At 46.1% G+C, this 14,679-nt stretch overlaps 3 protein-coding genes across 4 annotated transcripts; all 3 read left to right on the top strand.

The window, feature by feature from the left end:
* The first annotated feature begins 1,580 nt into the window (after positions 1-1,580).
* arr3a (arrestin 3a, retinal (X-arrestin)) lies at positions 1,581-8,533 on the top strand. Of its 2 annotated transcripts, none has more exons than XM_062485122.1 (17): positions 1,581-1,687; positions 3,020-3,051; positions 4,507-4,537; positions 4,724-4,784; positions 4,872-4,916; positions 5,138-5,331; positions 5,440-5,499; positions 5,596-5,672; positions 5,829-5,964; positions 6,137-6,221; positions 6,334-6,406; positions 6,768-6,905; positions 7,033-7,116; positions 7,203-7,226; positions 7,327-7,376; positions 7,555-7,766; positions 8,016-8,533. In XM_062485122.1, the coding sequence occupies exons 2-16, from the start codon at positions 3,044-3,046 to the stop codon at positions 7,560-7,562; spliced, it is 1,074 nt and encodes a 357-aa protein (XP_062341106.1). In that variant the 5' UTR covers positions 1,581-1,687; positions 3,020-3,043; the 3' UTR covers positions 7,563-7,766; positions 8,016-8,533. The 2 variants fall into 2 exon arrangements, with proteins under 2 accessions (XP_062341106.1, XP_062341107.1); XM_062485123.1 differs by having other exon boundaries at positions 1,644-1,687; positions 3,023-3,051.
* Positions 8,534-9,037: 504 nt separating this feature from the next.
* LOC134040040 (solute carrier family 35 member F4) lies at positions 9,038-11,256 on the top strand. The gene is made up of 7 exons (XM_062486266.1): positions 9,038-9,113; positions 9,281-9,620; positions 10,081-10,300; positions 10,420-10,545; positions 10,634-10,826; positions 10,921-11,010; positions 11,102-11,256. The coding sequence occupies exons 1-7, from the start codon at positions 9,038-9,040 to the stop codon at positions 11,254-11,256; spliced, it is 1,200 nt and encodes a 399-aa protein (XP_062342250.1).
* A 526-nt stretch (positions 11,257-11,782) lies between these two features.
* On the top strand, positions 11,783-14,604 carry znrd2 (zinc ribbon domain containing 2). The gene is made up of 4 exons (XM_062485124.1): positions 11,783-11,896; positions 12,410-12,558; positions 13,436-13,520; positions 13,606-14,604. The coding sequence occupies exons 1-4, from the start codon at positions 11,881-11,883 to the stop codon at positions 14,064-14,066; spliced, it is 711 nt and encodes a 236-aa protein (XP_062341108.1). The 5' UTR covers positions 11,783-11,880; the 3' UTR covers positions 14,067-14,604.
* Positions 14,605-14,679: the final 75 nt, after the last annotated feature.

The following is a 14,679-nucleotide window of genomic DNA, read 5'->3' as shown; positions in this document are numbered from 1 at the left end:
CAATAAGATGCACTATTACATCATTCACTGTCAGGTGGACAACAATAGGCCACTATTGTTCAATCTTCCAGGTAGGACATGAAACAGGCTTGTGCCCCACCTTGGCCCGGGGCTCTGACGATTACTTTGAGCCAGTGAGGCAGGCTTTAAGGACCACTCTGGGTTTATGGCCTTAATGCTTTATGTCACAAACTAATGGGCCATCTATACTTTCGGGGAGATCAAGTAATTGTGGTCAAACATGGGTGGTCTAGGATTGTCAGTATCTTCACCTGACCAGAGTTCAGCTGGTCAAATGGACTCACACACAATGTATGTGAGTTTCTAAGCAAGCCCTTCTGACCTGTCATGTGCTCCATTGGCAGTAGGGTTGAAGGGAGGTTTGGTATGTCCTCCATTCTTTACAAATGCAATACACTGAGGACATCTAAAGCTTTTGGGCAATGTTTCAGTGTTTGAATAACAGGCCTAAGGGCTAGGATTTCCTTCAGGAGGGAATGGAGTGTATTTTTAGGCCATTGTTCTAGAGCACAAAAAACTGAAGATCAGCTATAGCAGGCTAGTGAAGTTACCAGAGTTAAAGTAATCTTGTGTAAACAATTGGGATTACAAGCAGAACACTTGGTCAGGATTTCTTTTGTATTCATGTATTTTTCAGTAATCTCGCTAAGGGGTTGTAGGCTTGTTGATTTATGTAGGCTCTAAATAGCCTACCTGTTTACATGTCAGTTGTTGACACATTCTTGAGTAACAGTTCAGATATGACCCGGAGTCCTCCGCCGGAATAGAACTGGGAGACTAATCTCATCGGGTCACAATGCCAAAGATAGTCAGTCTTGGGAAGAAACCCAAAGCCACCAGGAAAGCCCTCAAGCTTTCTCACGTAAGTCAGAAACGGACACAACGTCATTTGGCACTGCCGGGAATCGAACTGACAACCTTCAGATTACTAGCCCGACTCCCTAACCGCTCAGCCACCTGACTCCCTGACTCCCATTATAAAATGTAAACCCTAATTCTGGGTGCTTCAACTAAGGATGTCCTCTGCATGTCGGGGTTAAATGTTCGAGACTGATGATCATTAAGCCAATCGTGATCCCCTTGTTGGCATGTGGTGACTAGACTAAGCACAGATCGATTTAGGTGATGTTCCTTGCACCATCTCACGTCAAACGCCAGCGTGGCATGTGCTTCCACTGTAGACTGCAGGAGGTGCCAAGTGCTTTAAAGTTAGCAGTCTGGCCTTACATGTTAGGTAGTAGCCTTCAGATGGATGAGAAACTCAGCTACTGAAATGAGTATCATTGAATATAAGAAGAAGAAAAAGCAGTTCAATGGGTTATCAAAGACAAATTAAATTTATGAAACCTACAAATTTAGACAACAAGGTTTCTGCCTATTTATAGCCCAGAAACACAGCCCGTCACTGAATCTTGGATCACCTGCTTTGGTTACAATGCCTAGTAGTGGTATTTTTAAGCCCTTTGTAGTCCAAAAACGCTGTCTGCTAATTGATTAATTGGATTGTGAGGCAGACAACGGCCTTTACACAGAGCCAGTAAATCTGGGGGAGGGAGCAGAGGTCTGGGTATAAAGCCTGATGTCAACAGTCAGAGGCTGTACTCCCTGATACTCACTACCTGCCTGAGATCCGTGGAGCATCTGGGGCGCATCCAATCAGGAAAAGGTAAGACGACAGACAATATCCAGGAGAGCATGCAGAGAACTTTCTAAATGACATGGTTAAAACCATAATATGTTGCAGGTTGGGGATATGATTTAGAAGTGCATTAGGCTGGTCGTATAGCATAGCAGTGAAAGTCACATTTGAAAGAAACATGCAGTTTCTTTCAGGTATTGGAAAAATGTCAATGCCAATCTTTAAACCTGTCAATACATTCTCTTCTTCTTGCATCATTAGGTATATAGGCAGCACTCTGGATCTATGCACATGATGGTTCATATAATTTTTTTAATTTGCTGTCAAGTAGTGTGGCTTTTGCTCTTGATATCGGACTCTGCGGACGCCTATCAGTCAGCTTTAACACCTTTTAAATTAATTACTCTACATGGACTACTTTGTCGTTCAGGTCACATATAGCAGATCAGTGTGTCGGATCCTTTTTACTTGTTTCAGCCAATAGTTCAGGGAGCACTCATTGATGAAAAACCTGAGATGAGGATATGTTTCTTTAAATTTACATTACATTTAGTCATTTAGCAGACACTCTTATCCAGAGCGATTTACAGTAAGTACAGGGACATTCCCCAGAGGCAAGTAGGGTGAAGTGCCCTGCCCAAGGACACAACTGGCAACCTTCAGATTACTAGCCAGATTCCCTAACCGCTCAGCCACCTGACCCTTTGTCTGCACACTGTTTATTTTGAACATAAGTAGACTATAGTCTTCAAATAAACATTTAGAGCTCACTAGGTTAAATAAGCCTGCTTCTAAAATGTAGTCGTTTTTGATGGTTAAATCAGGTATTTGATTCACAATTAGCATTATGTTGGTCGGTTCCTGCCATGGGCCCAGGTCGCTCTCCCTGGTGCTGATTTTACACTTCTGATTGGAGGTCTAAACCCGCGAGTAAAAATTTTTGACAAGAATAATTCTTCTCTTTTCTACAACTGGCCAATTTGAATGAAAAAATTAGTTTTTACCATGACCTCTTTATGCATTTAGTTAAGTTGACTAACTTAAATTAATGGAGTATGACATAGCTACTGGACCAATCCGTTGCAGGTATCCTGATAGGCTTGTTAGACAGCTAATCTTTAGGATGAGCGCTGCTAGTAGTAGCGGTGTTACAGAGGAATAATCCTTGCGAGGAGATTAGGCTTTGGAGAACTAACTACTAACTAACTAAAATGCTGTAATCCCATTCCACATAATTAGTCCTGCCACTCGGCTTATCTGACAACATAGATCATATCTGTGTTAGGATTTAGGAAAGGTATGTTCATTTTAATTAGACCTTTGCATCAAATCACTCATTTTAATTGTTTTTCTCCACAGAAGTAATCTGCAGGTTACGGAAACATGGCAAAGTAAGTTCAATCTCTCTGTAGCCTAAAATACATTTTATTGTTTCATTTCTATTGGTTATGTATTCCATCCTAAAGTCATGGAGGGCATTGTCTACAAACGTTCTTTCTCAATAGAAACCTATACTTCGATAAATTCGGCAACTTCTCAAATGAAGAGCATATGAATGGATCTATACATCTCCTTATAAGACATTTTACGTAGTGCTACATAAATCAATTGAGTATTTGTATTTACTGCTGAGAGCACAGTAAAGGGAGACAGAGAGGAGAGAAGTGTGCTTCCCTACCCTTCCACTCTTTCTGTTGTTTTGAGCACCCCACCCTCCTCCACGACTCCAGGGTCAAGGCCCGGGGCAGGCCCAAAGAGACCTTCAGAACTCCTGAAATGTAACATTGGTCATTAGGGCTTTTAAAGGCTTAAATTCCTGCCAGCTGGCCAGGAGGCCTTGATTCTGCTTGGCAGGCATAAATGGCTGTTTGCAAACGTGTTCCATCACTTTACCTGAGGGACCCTTTCAATCCGGGGAGAGTTCAGGTGAATCTGTTCCAGAATTAGGCTGCTCTCAACCAAACTGTTAGGCGGATCTGCAAGATTAACCTTCTGCTCACAAGCACAGCTATTAGGGGAAACGTTTTAGTAAATTGAAATAAGAGAAGTAACAAATGACATTATTAGAACTATAAATACACTTAATAGAAAACCAAAACAACACAAAACATTGGAATAAACTACTATGGAAAATAAATAGAAATAAAGAAAATAACAAAAGAAAAATATAATTTGGAAACTAGAGGGAAGTAAAAAGGGGGCTAGCACAAAGCCATCATGACCCTGCTGTCACCCACAGTAAGGATTAGACATGAACACATGTTTTGTTGAAGAAACCCTCGTTTAATAAGACGTTTCATCCTCCACTATTACGGATCTGAAATAAATTGAAATAAATAAATAAACAGAGTGGGCAGGGTGGTGACGGTCCTGGAGATGTACATCACTATGTCAGGTATTAACATCCCGGAGGATACTAAGCCTGCAGTGTAAGCCTGCTTCCGTATGCAATGCAGAGGTAGGGACACCCCAGACTATCCTGGAGAGTCACCCTGCCGGATTAGAGGCCAGGAGAGGAGAGGTGAGGGCAGAGGAGGTTGGAGCTTTCTACAGCCCTTTAATACCACCATCCCTGCCTCATAAGGTCGGCTCTCAGACAAAGGTCTTTGCACACACAGGCTGTTAGGTGCACAAGCGTGACATCACCGATTTATAACCTGCAGGAAACCTTCAAATATGGCACCTACACATCGACAGAAGACAGAACAGAAAGTGCTTGAATGGAAATTGATATTTGGCAGGCATAAAAATAAATAAATAAAAAAGTCCAATGAAAGTCAACATCATGAATAGAAGTACATTTGAAAGTCCATCTCATTGTCTGGTTCTCTCTCTGTTCATCTCAGGGTTTACAAGAAGACCAGTGGAAATGGAGGAGTAAGTGATACCACATCTGCTTGTTTGTTTCTCTAATGCTCGCTTCATTAATTGCTTTATCCAAGAACTAGCAGTAGAATGGGTTAGTTTCTCTTTTTAATCTTGTCTAATCAGGTTTCAGCGAGTCCAGCATTGACCGTCTGACTCTCGTGTACTGACTTTGAACTCTGTTTTGTGTCTGAACAGTTAACCCTGTACTTGGGGAAGAGAGATTATGTTGATCATGTTAACATCGTTGATTCTGTTGGTGAGTCGATCTGGAATGTTTATCTATCTACTCTAAGGGTCACAGGTACACAGTTTATTGTATTTGTTACATTCAATTTCTTTCCAGAGGGTGTACTGAAGATTGACCCTGCAGATCTTGGAGACAGGAAAGGTAAACTCTCTCTTTTTACTAAGAGTTAGCTTGCTCAAAGTTGGTTTTGTTTTATTAATGCTCTGTTTTAGCTAATGCTAGAAAGTATTTCTTAGGTAATTTATCAGAACCAAACCCTACCAGACCACTGTCTCACATATATATCCGGTGCACTAAATCCACGGTACTCTCTCCTGTCACTTCCTAATCCGTACACCAACGTGTGGTGACTCTTTCCCTAGTGTGGGTGCAACTAGTATGTGCCTTCCGCTATGGCCGTGATGACCTGGATGTCATTGGCCTGTCGTTCAGGAAGGATATCTGGGCCCAGCAGGTCCAGCTGTACCCTACAGGAGCACACAAGCCCACCCCGACCCCCATGCATGAATGCCTGCTGAAGAAGGCCGGCGACCAGGGCCACGCCTTCACATTCAACGTAAGGCACACAAAGGCACATGCATACTTCTCAACACACACCTTGGGCTTTTGTGTGGGATTATGCATGACAGGATGGGTGTTGATGTGTTGCCGCTGTGCATTGCAGATTCCCACCAACCTGCCATGCTCAGTCACTCTGCAGCCAAACCTGGAAGACAAGGGCAAAGTAAGTACTGTGACGCTTGTTCAGTTATCTATCCCAAAGTGACTCGAGGTGACACGAGGCTCACCTTCTGTCCACTTGGTTCCACCTCACCCTCAGGCCTGTGGAGTGGACTTCGAGGTCAAGGCCTACCTCGCCAAGGAGGCCGACAACCCCGAAGAGAAGGTTGATAAGAAGTAAGTGCCGCTCTCTGCTGACACAACACAAGCCACTGTATCCCATACCTGCAATATCTGTCTCTCAGCTGCAGTATGCACTAGCATGAACTGATGGGTCCTGCTCGTCCTCCTCTCTGCCTTCTTTTTTATTGCCCTCCCTCCTCCACCTGCTAGAGACACCTGCCGTCTTATCATCCGTAAAATCCAGTTTGCTCCGGACAAGGACACTGCAGGGCCCAAGGCCGACATCTGCAAGAGCTTCATGATGTCCGACAAACCCGTTCACCTGGAGGCCTCTCTGGAAAAGGAGGTAAGGGCCTTGCTAAAACCTCGCCTTCCTACTTTACGCAGCAGCACTTACCTCACCAGCTGACCTAGAGTTCTACTGCTTTGTGAACGTTTGTAATCCGTTACTTTTGCAGGCCTATTGAACTGTGACTTATGTCGTGTTTTATTGTAAAACAATGTGGTGTTAATTTCAGCTCTTCTACCACGGAGACCCCATCCCTATCAAAATCAAGGTCAACAATGAGACAACCAAAACTGTGAAGAAAATCAAAATCACGAGTAAGTTGTTGAGAGGTTAGGCTAGAAATGGTTGTATGTCTGCATCTTCAAAATAATACTCATTACACTCTCCCTCCTTCCCTCTCCCTCTCTCTCTCCCTCTCACACACAGTTGACCAGACCACAGATGTGGTGCTCTACTCAGCAGATAAATACACCAAGAATGTCCTTAGTCAGGAGTTTGCGTGAGTTTTTGTTTTTGGTTATGACCTGAGCAACATCCAAGGGGGATAGCAGTTATTCCTCAGACTGTCAATGACAGGGGCGTCGCTAGCCGTTTTTTCCGGAACTTTTTGAGCGTAGCCCCAAATTTTATATTAATATCTCGACAAAAAAAAATGTCTGTGATGTGTGAGTTTGCGTGACATGCTGTAACAGTCAAGCATGGCCTACTCAAGGCCTCCTCAAGGTCCGATGTTAGGTTTGGCCTAAGCCCCGAATGTTAACAATGACTGTCTATGCCCCTGGTCAATGAATCTCTGATTCATCCCTAATCTGTTTGACGAAAAATACTGATGTCTATTATGTGCCGCCTTTGTCCTGTAGGGAGACGGTAGAGGCCAGTGCGACTTTTGAAAAGGCACTGACGGTCACCCCCTTGCTGGTAGACAACAAGGAGAAGACCGGCCTGGCCCTGGATGGCAGGTTGAAGGATGAGGACACCAACCTGGCGTCTACCACAGTGTGAGTGTCTGCCCTCCGCCTCCTCCTACACACCCTCACCCCGGCTCGGCTTCAACCTGTTCCGCTAACCCTCATTCTCCTCTCTCCCCTGTGCTCTCGTCTCTCCTTTTCCTCTTTTCTCTCTAAGGCTGAGAGCCGGCATGGACAAGGAGGTTCTGGGTATCCTGGTGTCCTACAAGATCAAGGTCAACCTGATGGTGTCTGGAGGAGGGTAAGACCCGTGACCTTTAACCTTTTAGATCACGTGACTCTCATTTAACTGGACTGACGTGCTTGGCTCTGTGTTCTCCCCTGCAGCTTGCTTGGAGGACTCACAGCCAGGTAGGTGTCTATACCGCTGATGACATCACTCTTATCCAATCAGAGGAGAGCGTTAGTTGTGCTTCTGTTCGACGTTCTAATCAGTTGTTTGTCTCCACAGTGACGTAACAGTGGAGCTCCCATTGGTTCTCATGCACCCCAAACCCAAAGGTAAACTAACTGTCCACCCGTCTGCTTACCTTCCTACATCCCCCTTTCTGGGTGCTGTTGTCCTACTGGAAGTGCTGTGGCGCCTTCTACTGGTGAAATGACACTAACGTTACCCAATGTCACCTCCCCCCCCCCCACCCCACCTAATCACTCTGCTGGCATGGACCACTTTGAGCAGAAGTGTAAGTATTAAATAGATATCAATTACTTGCTTAATCTCCAGCATTGTCAACATGTTTTGAAAAAAGAACTTCAGGGAAACATTTCAAAACATCTGTAAACATGATGTGAGTGTTAAGTGTGTGCTTAGCTTCTTGTTATGTCTAACCCTGATGACGCCACGCTTCTGATGTTTCTGCAGCCCGCTGGAGTAGAGTCCCTTGTAGCCAGGTGAGATATGTTTTTAGTAAACACCCCACAGTACCTGGAACAGTCTGGTGAGGCATGTGGATGTTTGTGTGTGTGTCTAGTAATTTAGGGATAGTAATCTGAAGGTTGCCAGTTCGATTCCCGGCCGTGTCAAAAGACGTTGTGTCCTTGGGCAAGGCACTTCACCCTACTTGCCTCTGGGGGAATGTCCCTTTTTTGCATCATTTACTGAGGTGTGTGAGTGACTGTTGAGTGTGTGTTACTCTGCAGATCGGATGTTACCCTGCTGGTTGATTAGACCACCCTAGAGACAAGACAAGGAAGAGGAAGGACAGCAGAGGCAGGAGGAACCTGGAGCTTTGAACCGAGGTCCCACACCTAGATCAACGCAAACAGAATATTAGTTTTGTCTCACGAAAAGTAACGAATCATAGACGTTGATGTTGCTGTGTGTTCTCTATTGAGTCCTGTTTGATCTTATGTGACATCTCAGATTGTGGGGCAGGGGAACGGGGCTATAGGAGCTAGTTGTGTCCAAATGACCCAATAGCTATGCAGATATAAACCCATCCATGCCCCCCTATGTCACCTCTTATCTAGGAGGTGAAAGCTCAAAGGGTCATGACCTAGGTACAATTCATCCTCTTCTCAATTCCAAATATTCCTCTAGTTCTAAAACTGTCAACCAATTTAGTTTTCTGTGATTTGTTTCTGTGTATGTGTATGGAACTATTTTTTTGACTGCTCAGTCATTGACCAAAATAAAAACAACATACATACTTCTAAAAGAGTCTTTCATGTCCTTCTCAATTGAGCCTTTTGTAGTTGTAGCACCACCATGAGGCCCACATGTCTGCAGGACATAGAGGCTTAGGACAGGAGACACTGCTAGAGAACTAATGCTCTCTATGAAGTATGGACACTGTATCGTGTATGATCAATATGGATGTTAAATGTGAGAACTGTATTTGTCCCCTGGTTAGATAAGGGTGAAATTCAAACTCAAATTCAAAGTATCAAATTTGATTGGACGATGTGTGCAAGCCCCTTCTGGCACAGAGTTAGTGTGTGCATTCCTCCCATAGCTGATTATCTGTTCGTATTAGACCCCTCGAAAGAGCGAAGAGATAAGCCTTCGAGTGAACAGGCTCCTCCCACCTAGTCACTCACTGACCCGAACAGGCTAACAGCCTTCCAGACACACCTTTTACATACACACATACACAACTGCTGCTACCCACAACTCGACCCCCGCCGTTCCTGTCCTGCAATTCCACATCCAAGAGGAGGACATGAACAGACTCTCTGCTAAGGTGTCTCCGTCTCCGGCCCCCAGCCCCAACCTCCTACAGCTGCCTGCGCCCACAGGTGAGTGACACGGGACGACATCACCCAGTGTCCAACAGAGGGACCTCTGTGGTAGCCTGATGTTACATGATGTGCTGTGTCCATGGCCTTTCTGTGGAAAGTTATTTATCCAAATATAGTGAGATGGCAGTGCTTGTGTCTGGTGTTGTCTGTTCCCTGTGCTGCAGAGGATGGGCAAAGACAGAGGGATGGGGACACTGACTTAGCAGAGGGAGACCGAGGAGGAGAGGTAGAGGAGGGAGAGGCCGAAGGGGGTAAGCAAGGTTGCTGCGCCCACTGCCGGCTGCGGGCGATCCGCCGGGTGGCGTGCGGGCTGCTCCTGGGGGGTTGTGTGGCGCTGGTGTGGGCAGGAGGCACTCACAGCGCCAGGCTGGCTCTACAGCTGCTCCCAGCCCCCTTCTTCATCACCTGGTTCTGCTGCACCTGGAACCTGCTCCTTTTCCCACTTCACTACCTGATGCATCTACTGGGGGCAGGGTCCCCACACGGGCCCGCCACACACATCAGGTGAGACTGAAACCCAGTGACCTGTGGACTGAGACTGCAGGTGAGACGACTGTACATGGGTACCTGACAAGCTAGAGCTAACTCGTAGGATTGAGCTGCTTTATTTCGACCTGCCTACAGCAGCATTGTACCTTAATCCCCACAGCTCAGAATCAGACTGAACGAAGGATTTAACCCCCCCCCTGCAGCGTTGTTAAAGAAAGCTCAGAGGGAACACAGGTCAGTAGAAATAGTAGAGGGATAAATAGACATTAGCCGTCCGAGGAATTTGAATAGAGGTCTGTAGAGACAGTAGAGGTCAGTAGAGACGTGGAGCTCAACGGGAACAGTCGAGGTCAGTAGAATTAGTGCAAAACTCAATAATCCCAGTTAAAATACTTGATGTGTGTAGTCTGTGGTGTTGTTTTGTGATGGTTAAGGATGTGTTTGTGGTGGTGCATTTCACGGGTGTGGTTTCCAGGCGGTATGCTGGTTTCCTTGCCGACCAGCCCCTGACGGTTCGGGGGGTGGTGAGAGGCGTGTCTCCGTTTGCGGTGCTGTGGAATCTGTCTGGCTACCTGTACCTGCTGTCTCTCAGACACATCGCCCCCGGCGACGCCTGCGCTGTTCTTTGCTGTAGTCAAGCCTTCCACTTCCTCCTTGCCTGGATTGGGTTAAACCACCACTTCATGGGAGTGAGGGTGAGGGTGGGAAGTGTGTGTGTGATTGTGCACCCCGAAATACTGCATCAGCCACTCACTACTCCAGCGTGGGCGTGTGTGCTGTGTGGGACATTAGACTTTCCTCTCTGTTGTTACAGATTGTGGCCGCCATTCTCTCCATCACCGGGATTGTCATGCTGGCCTATGCAGATGGTTTCCATAGTGAATCCATCAAAGGAGTTGCTTTGGCTGTAGGCTCAGCCTCAACCTCCGCCATTTACAAGGTCCTTTTACCTTCATCCTAAACTTCCACTTGAGGTGCCTGTTGTGGACTGTTGATGAACCTGTGTGTGTGTGTGTGTACATTTGCAGGTATTGTTTAAGAAGTGTGTGGGAGAGGAGCAGTCTGGTGCAGCTAGCGTGCTGCTGACCTGTGTGGGGCTTTGCAGCTGTGTGCTCCACTCCTGGGTGTGTGTGCTGCTTTACCTCACACACGTGGAGTACTGGCCCCTCACACAGCACCTGCCCTGGGACCACCTGTGTGTGACTGCTGCTTTGTTGCTAGGTAAATCTCTCCCACACGACCGGATCACTGCTATTTATGGATGAGAAGGTGAAAAGGGGTCTCTTTATTGCTGAGGCCTTTGCTCCCCTACCAGGCTTCAACGTGCTGGTGCACCTGGGGGGTGAGCTGACCTACCCCTCCCTTCTCTCTCTGGGCATGCTGCTTAGTGTTCCTGCCAGCACAGGTAAGTTCACCACCACAACACAATCACTGGCAGCATAGAGAGATGCAACAATGTTTTCCTGCTGCACCTCAGTGTGTGTGCTTGTGTCCAGGCCTAGATATCTACTTGGGGGCAGCTACTCAGCTCAGCCAGGTGAGGGTGGCGGCAGCGGCTATCATCGCCGTGGGATACCTCCTTTTGCTACTGCCCGAGCACTGGGACGAGCGCGTTCTGGGGTGGGCAGAAGGGCTGTGGCAGGGAACTTAAAAGGCAGATTGACTGGGTGTAAGGCTCCCGAATTGTCTAGTTGTGTGTGTGTATGCATGTGAGGGGGGTTGGGAATGATCGATAAAAATCTATAAATATGTAACTGTATGTGTCTTGTGTCTGTTTGGGTACATTCCTTGTGTATGGCCTGCGTCACCTAGATGTCTCTGTGTTTCAGCTGCGTTTTGTACATATTTGAAAATACCTTGTGTGTAACAACGTGAACAGCCCTGTGTCTCTGTATTCTAACGTTACTGCATTTTTAAAATTGTTTTATTTTACAGTTTTATTTTCATTTATTTTTGATCTTGTTTGCTGTAAGGCCACTATTTTTCCTATGGGATGAATAAAGTACCTACTACTGTTGATACTTGTTTAACTGATAAAAATTATTAACATTTCACTGTGACTACGGACGTACTGTACGTAGGTGCATAATTGCTCATTAACATTATTATATTTATTGTACTTTTTTCCTGGATACATTTATGAAGTTGTGGACCGTTATGTGCATGGTCCGCCCATCCTGCAAGTGGCAGTAGTGTAATACTAACTGGTTCCATTATGCACGTGCGTGTACAGTGTAGCGTGCACGTGCAGTAACCGGTCACTGAAGTGTCACTCATGGCATTGAATGCAGGTAACGTTGCAAGAATATTTACCAAATTTGATACCAATATTCATCAATCAGTTTAGCCGACTGTTTTTCAGACATTCACTGTTATAGTCTCTATCGTTTTGTGTCATTCTGGAAACTCCAAGATCCCTCGTCCGTCACTGTCACTGTCAACAGTTGGAAGCATAGCTCAAGTTAGCTTAGCTTGTTAGCTCCTTAGCTGCTAGCAAACCACTTAAGATATCTTTTAAGAATTTCACAAGTAGGAACAACTCAGCAGCTCATATTTTTTGTACGCTAGCTGAGGTATAATGGTTGCAGGTAGCTAGCTGGCTTAATTGTTGTGCCTTTTACGTAGACTACTGTATTGGAAAAATTGTAGCTACAGCACTAGGCTAACTGGTAGAGCTGCATTGACAAGTTAGCTGGTTAGCTAGCTAATGTCGTCATTGTTAATCAGAAACGTTTGAGCAGGTTACTGAACTTTACTAGTAAAATCCTGTGTTTGCTGACTCGCTTCCACGGTTTTCCTTTTAGACGACGACTTTGAGTGGGAACCGCCCTCAGAGGCCGAGATGAAGGTGATCCAGGCGCGGCGGGACCGCCAGGACAAGATAAGCAAATTGATGGGGGGCTACCTACTGAAAGGTTACAAGATGCTGGGTGACTGCTGCGATACGTGTGGGGTGAGATGGCGCTCCGCTGGAGCAGAACATCTTAAGTACTAAAGTACTATTTTGGTGTTATGTGATCTAACATCTTAAATATGTAATTAAAGACTCATCAGTAGGGTTGGGTACCAAAACCGGGTTCCACTATGGAAGCAGTTCCTACGCAACCAGTAGTAATCGGACCGGATTAGAACGCTAATTTCGGTTCCTCATTTTGGTTCCACTAAATGTGTCGACTAAAATATTTTCGCTCTGTCGCTCCGCTAGTCTATCGTTAGCGAGCTAACTTTTAGTGCATTTAAAATGCCTAAAGCGAAGCGCTCGAAAGTCTGGCTGTATTTCACAGCCAAGGATTCCGACATCGCAAAATGCAACAAATGTTTCAAAACGATTACGTGCAAAGGGGGAAGCACGTCGAATTTATTGAAACATGCGGCGACACACGGGATACTTCTTAAAGCAGGGGGATGCACCGTGTTCGACAGCTTGCGGACATCAGTCCCTGGTCCCAGTGACATGCGTATCTTGCCAGAGAAGGCAAATATGGTAATTGTTCTGCAAAAGAACTGCTAAAGTTTTATTTATTATACATTTAAGTAGCCTACTTTAAAATGTTAATATATTGTTAAATCTAATAATAATTTTCAATAAATTTGTTTTGAATGAAGGAGCCTTTCTTTGATGTGATTTTTCAGTTTTTCAAAAATCGGTTTATGGATCAAAATTGTTTTAAAAGTACCGGTTCGGCATCGGAGTCGTAAAAATCCGAACGATACCCAACCTTACTCATGAGTCTTTGCTTCTGCAAACAGAGACCCCTAACCCAGTATGACATACATGTACTGTAATGTTTGGTACCAGACTAACAAGGGATGTGTATGTGCGTCTGCAGACCATTCTTCTTCAGGATAAGCAACAGAAGTACTACTGTGTGTCCTGTCAGGAGCTGGACTCTGACGTGGACAAAGACAACCCAGGTAGATATTAACCACCCTACATCAAACACAAAGCTTCCAGTTGGTATTCTTCCTTCTCTCTACTTATTTATCTCCACATCCACAGCTTTGAATGCCCAGGCGGCGTTGTCCCAGGTTCGGGAGAGACAACTCGCAGCCCAGCCCGGCCCCCAGGTGAACGGAGGCTCCAGTCAGGCAGCTGTGTCCATAGTTGGCCAGCCCAGGCCCGAGCACTGTGAGGGGGCTGCCTCTGGTCTCCGAGGGCCCCTGCCTCTTCCACCACCTGCCAGCTCCGCCACTTCCATTCCCAGCTTCCTCCCTCCCCCCACACCAGCCGCCCCCCCAGTCCAGGCTGCAGTCCCCCTGACAGGCCCGCCCCCTCTGGCCCCCCAGAGCCCGGCTCTCATGGCTGTGTCGCTAGCCGAGGAGGCTCTGATGCACAAGCTACGTTGGGCCACCCAGGAGCTGCAGGCTGCAGCCTCGGTCGAGAGCAGCATCCAGCTGTGCAGCCTCATCACCAGCTGTGCCCAGTCCCTACGCAGCCTCAGGGAGCTGCATCAGTCATGACACTTAACCACATGGTCTGCCGAACCAGACGCAAATGAAAACACAGATGCTTGGAAGCAACCCACAGACATCGAGGCAGCATAGGAGGACCCAGCAGCCAGGCTCCTCTCAGGGCAGACCGGCCTCCTGTCTGTGTTTGCATGTGCCTGCGTGCGTACATACATGCCTGGGCTATTGTCTGTTGACCTGTGGCGGTACACAATTGTTTATTGACGATTCATTGACAGACTTAATGGGATGCTGGGAAAAGACTGTTTAATTGGTTCAATGTGCTATAAACAATATACTTAAGTGTAATTGGCTGGTATTGATGTATTTCAGAAATGTTCTTTATTAAATCTGACTTCATCCACGGGCATATTCTGCTTCTTATACTGCTTGCTCAGAGTTAGATGAAGCCCAGTTCTAGTACCACTCAACCGCTGTTTGGGTAGTCCCTTATTTCAGTCAAACTGGCCCACTGCATCATTTGAAATTGATCTCAGTATTTTTCCTGCAATGTTGTGACACATGTTCTAATAAAACCATGTTGAAAATGTTTTTGTGTAGCTCAGTCATTGGTAGGGGGTGTGGAAGCAGGTTGTTTTGACACAGAGTGACAGACACATACAAT

This window comes from Osmerus eperlanus, chromosome 19 (assembly GCF_963692335.1).
Source record: "Osmerus eperlanus chromosome 19, fOsmEpe2.1, whole genome shotgun sequence".
NCBI classification, from domain to species: Eukaryota; Metazoa; Chordata; class Actinopteri; order Osmeriformes; family Osmeridae; genus Osmerus; species Osmerus eperlanus.
The sequence above is the reverse complement of the archived record's forward strand: the minus strand, read 5'-3'. Positions and strand labels throughout refer to the sequence as shown.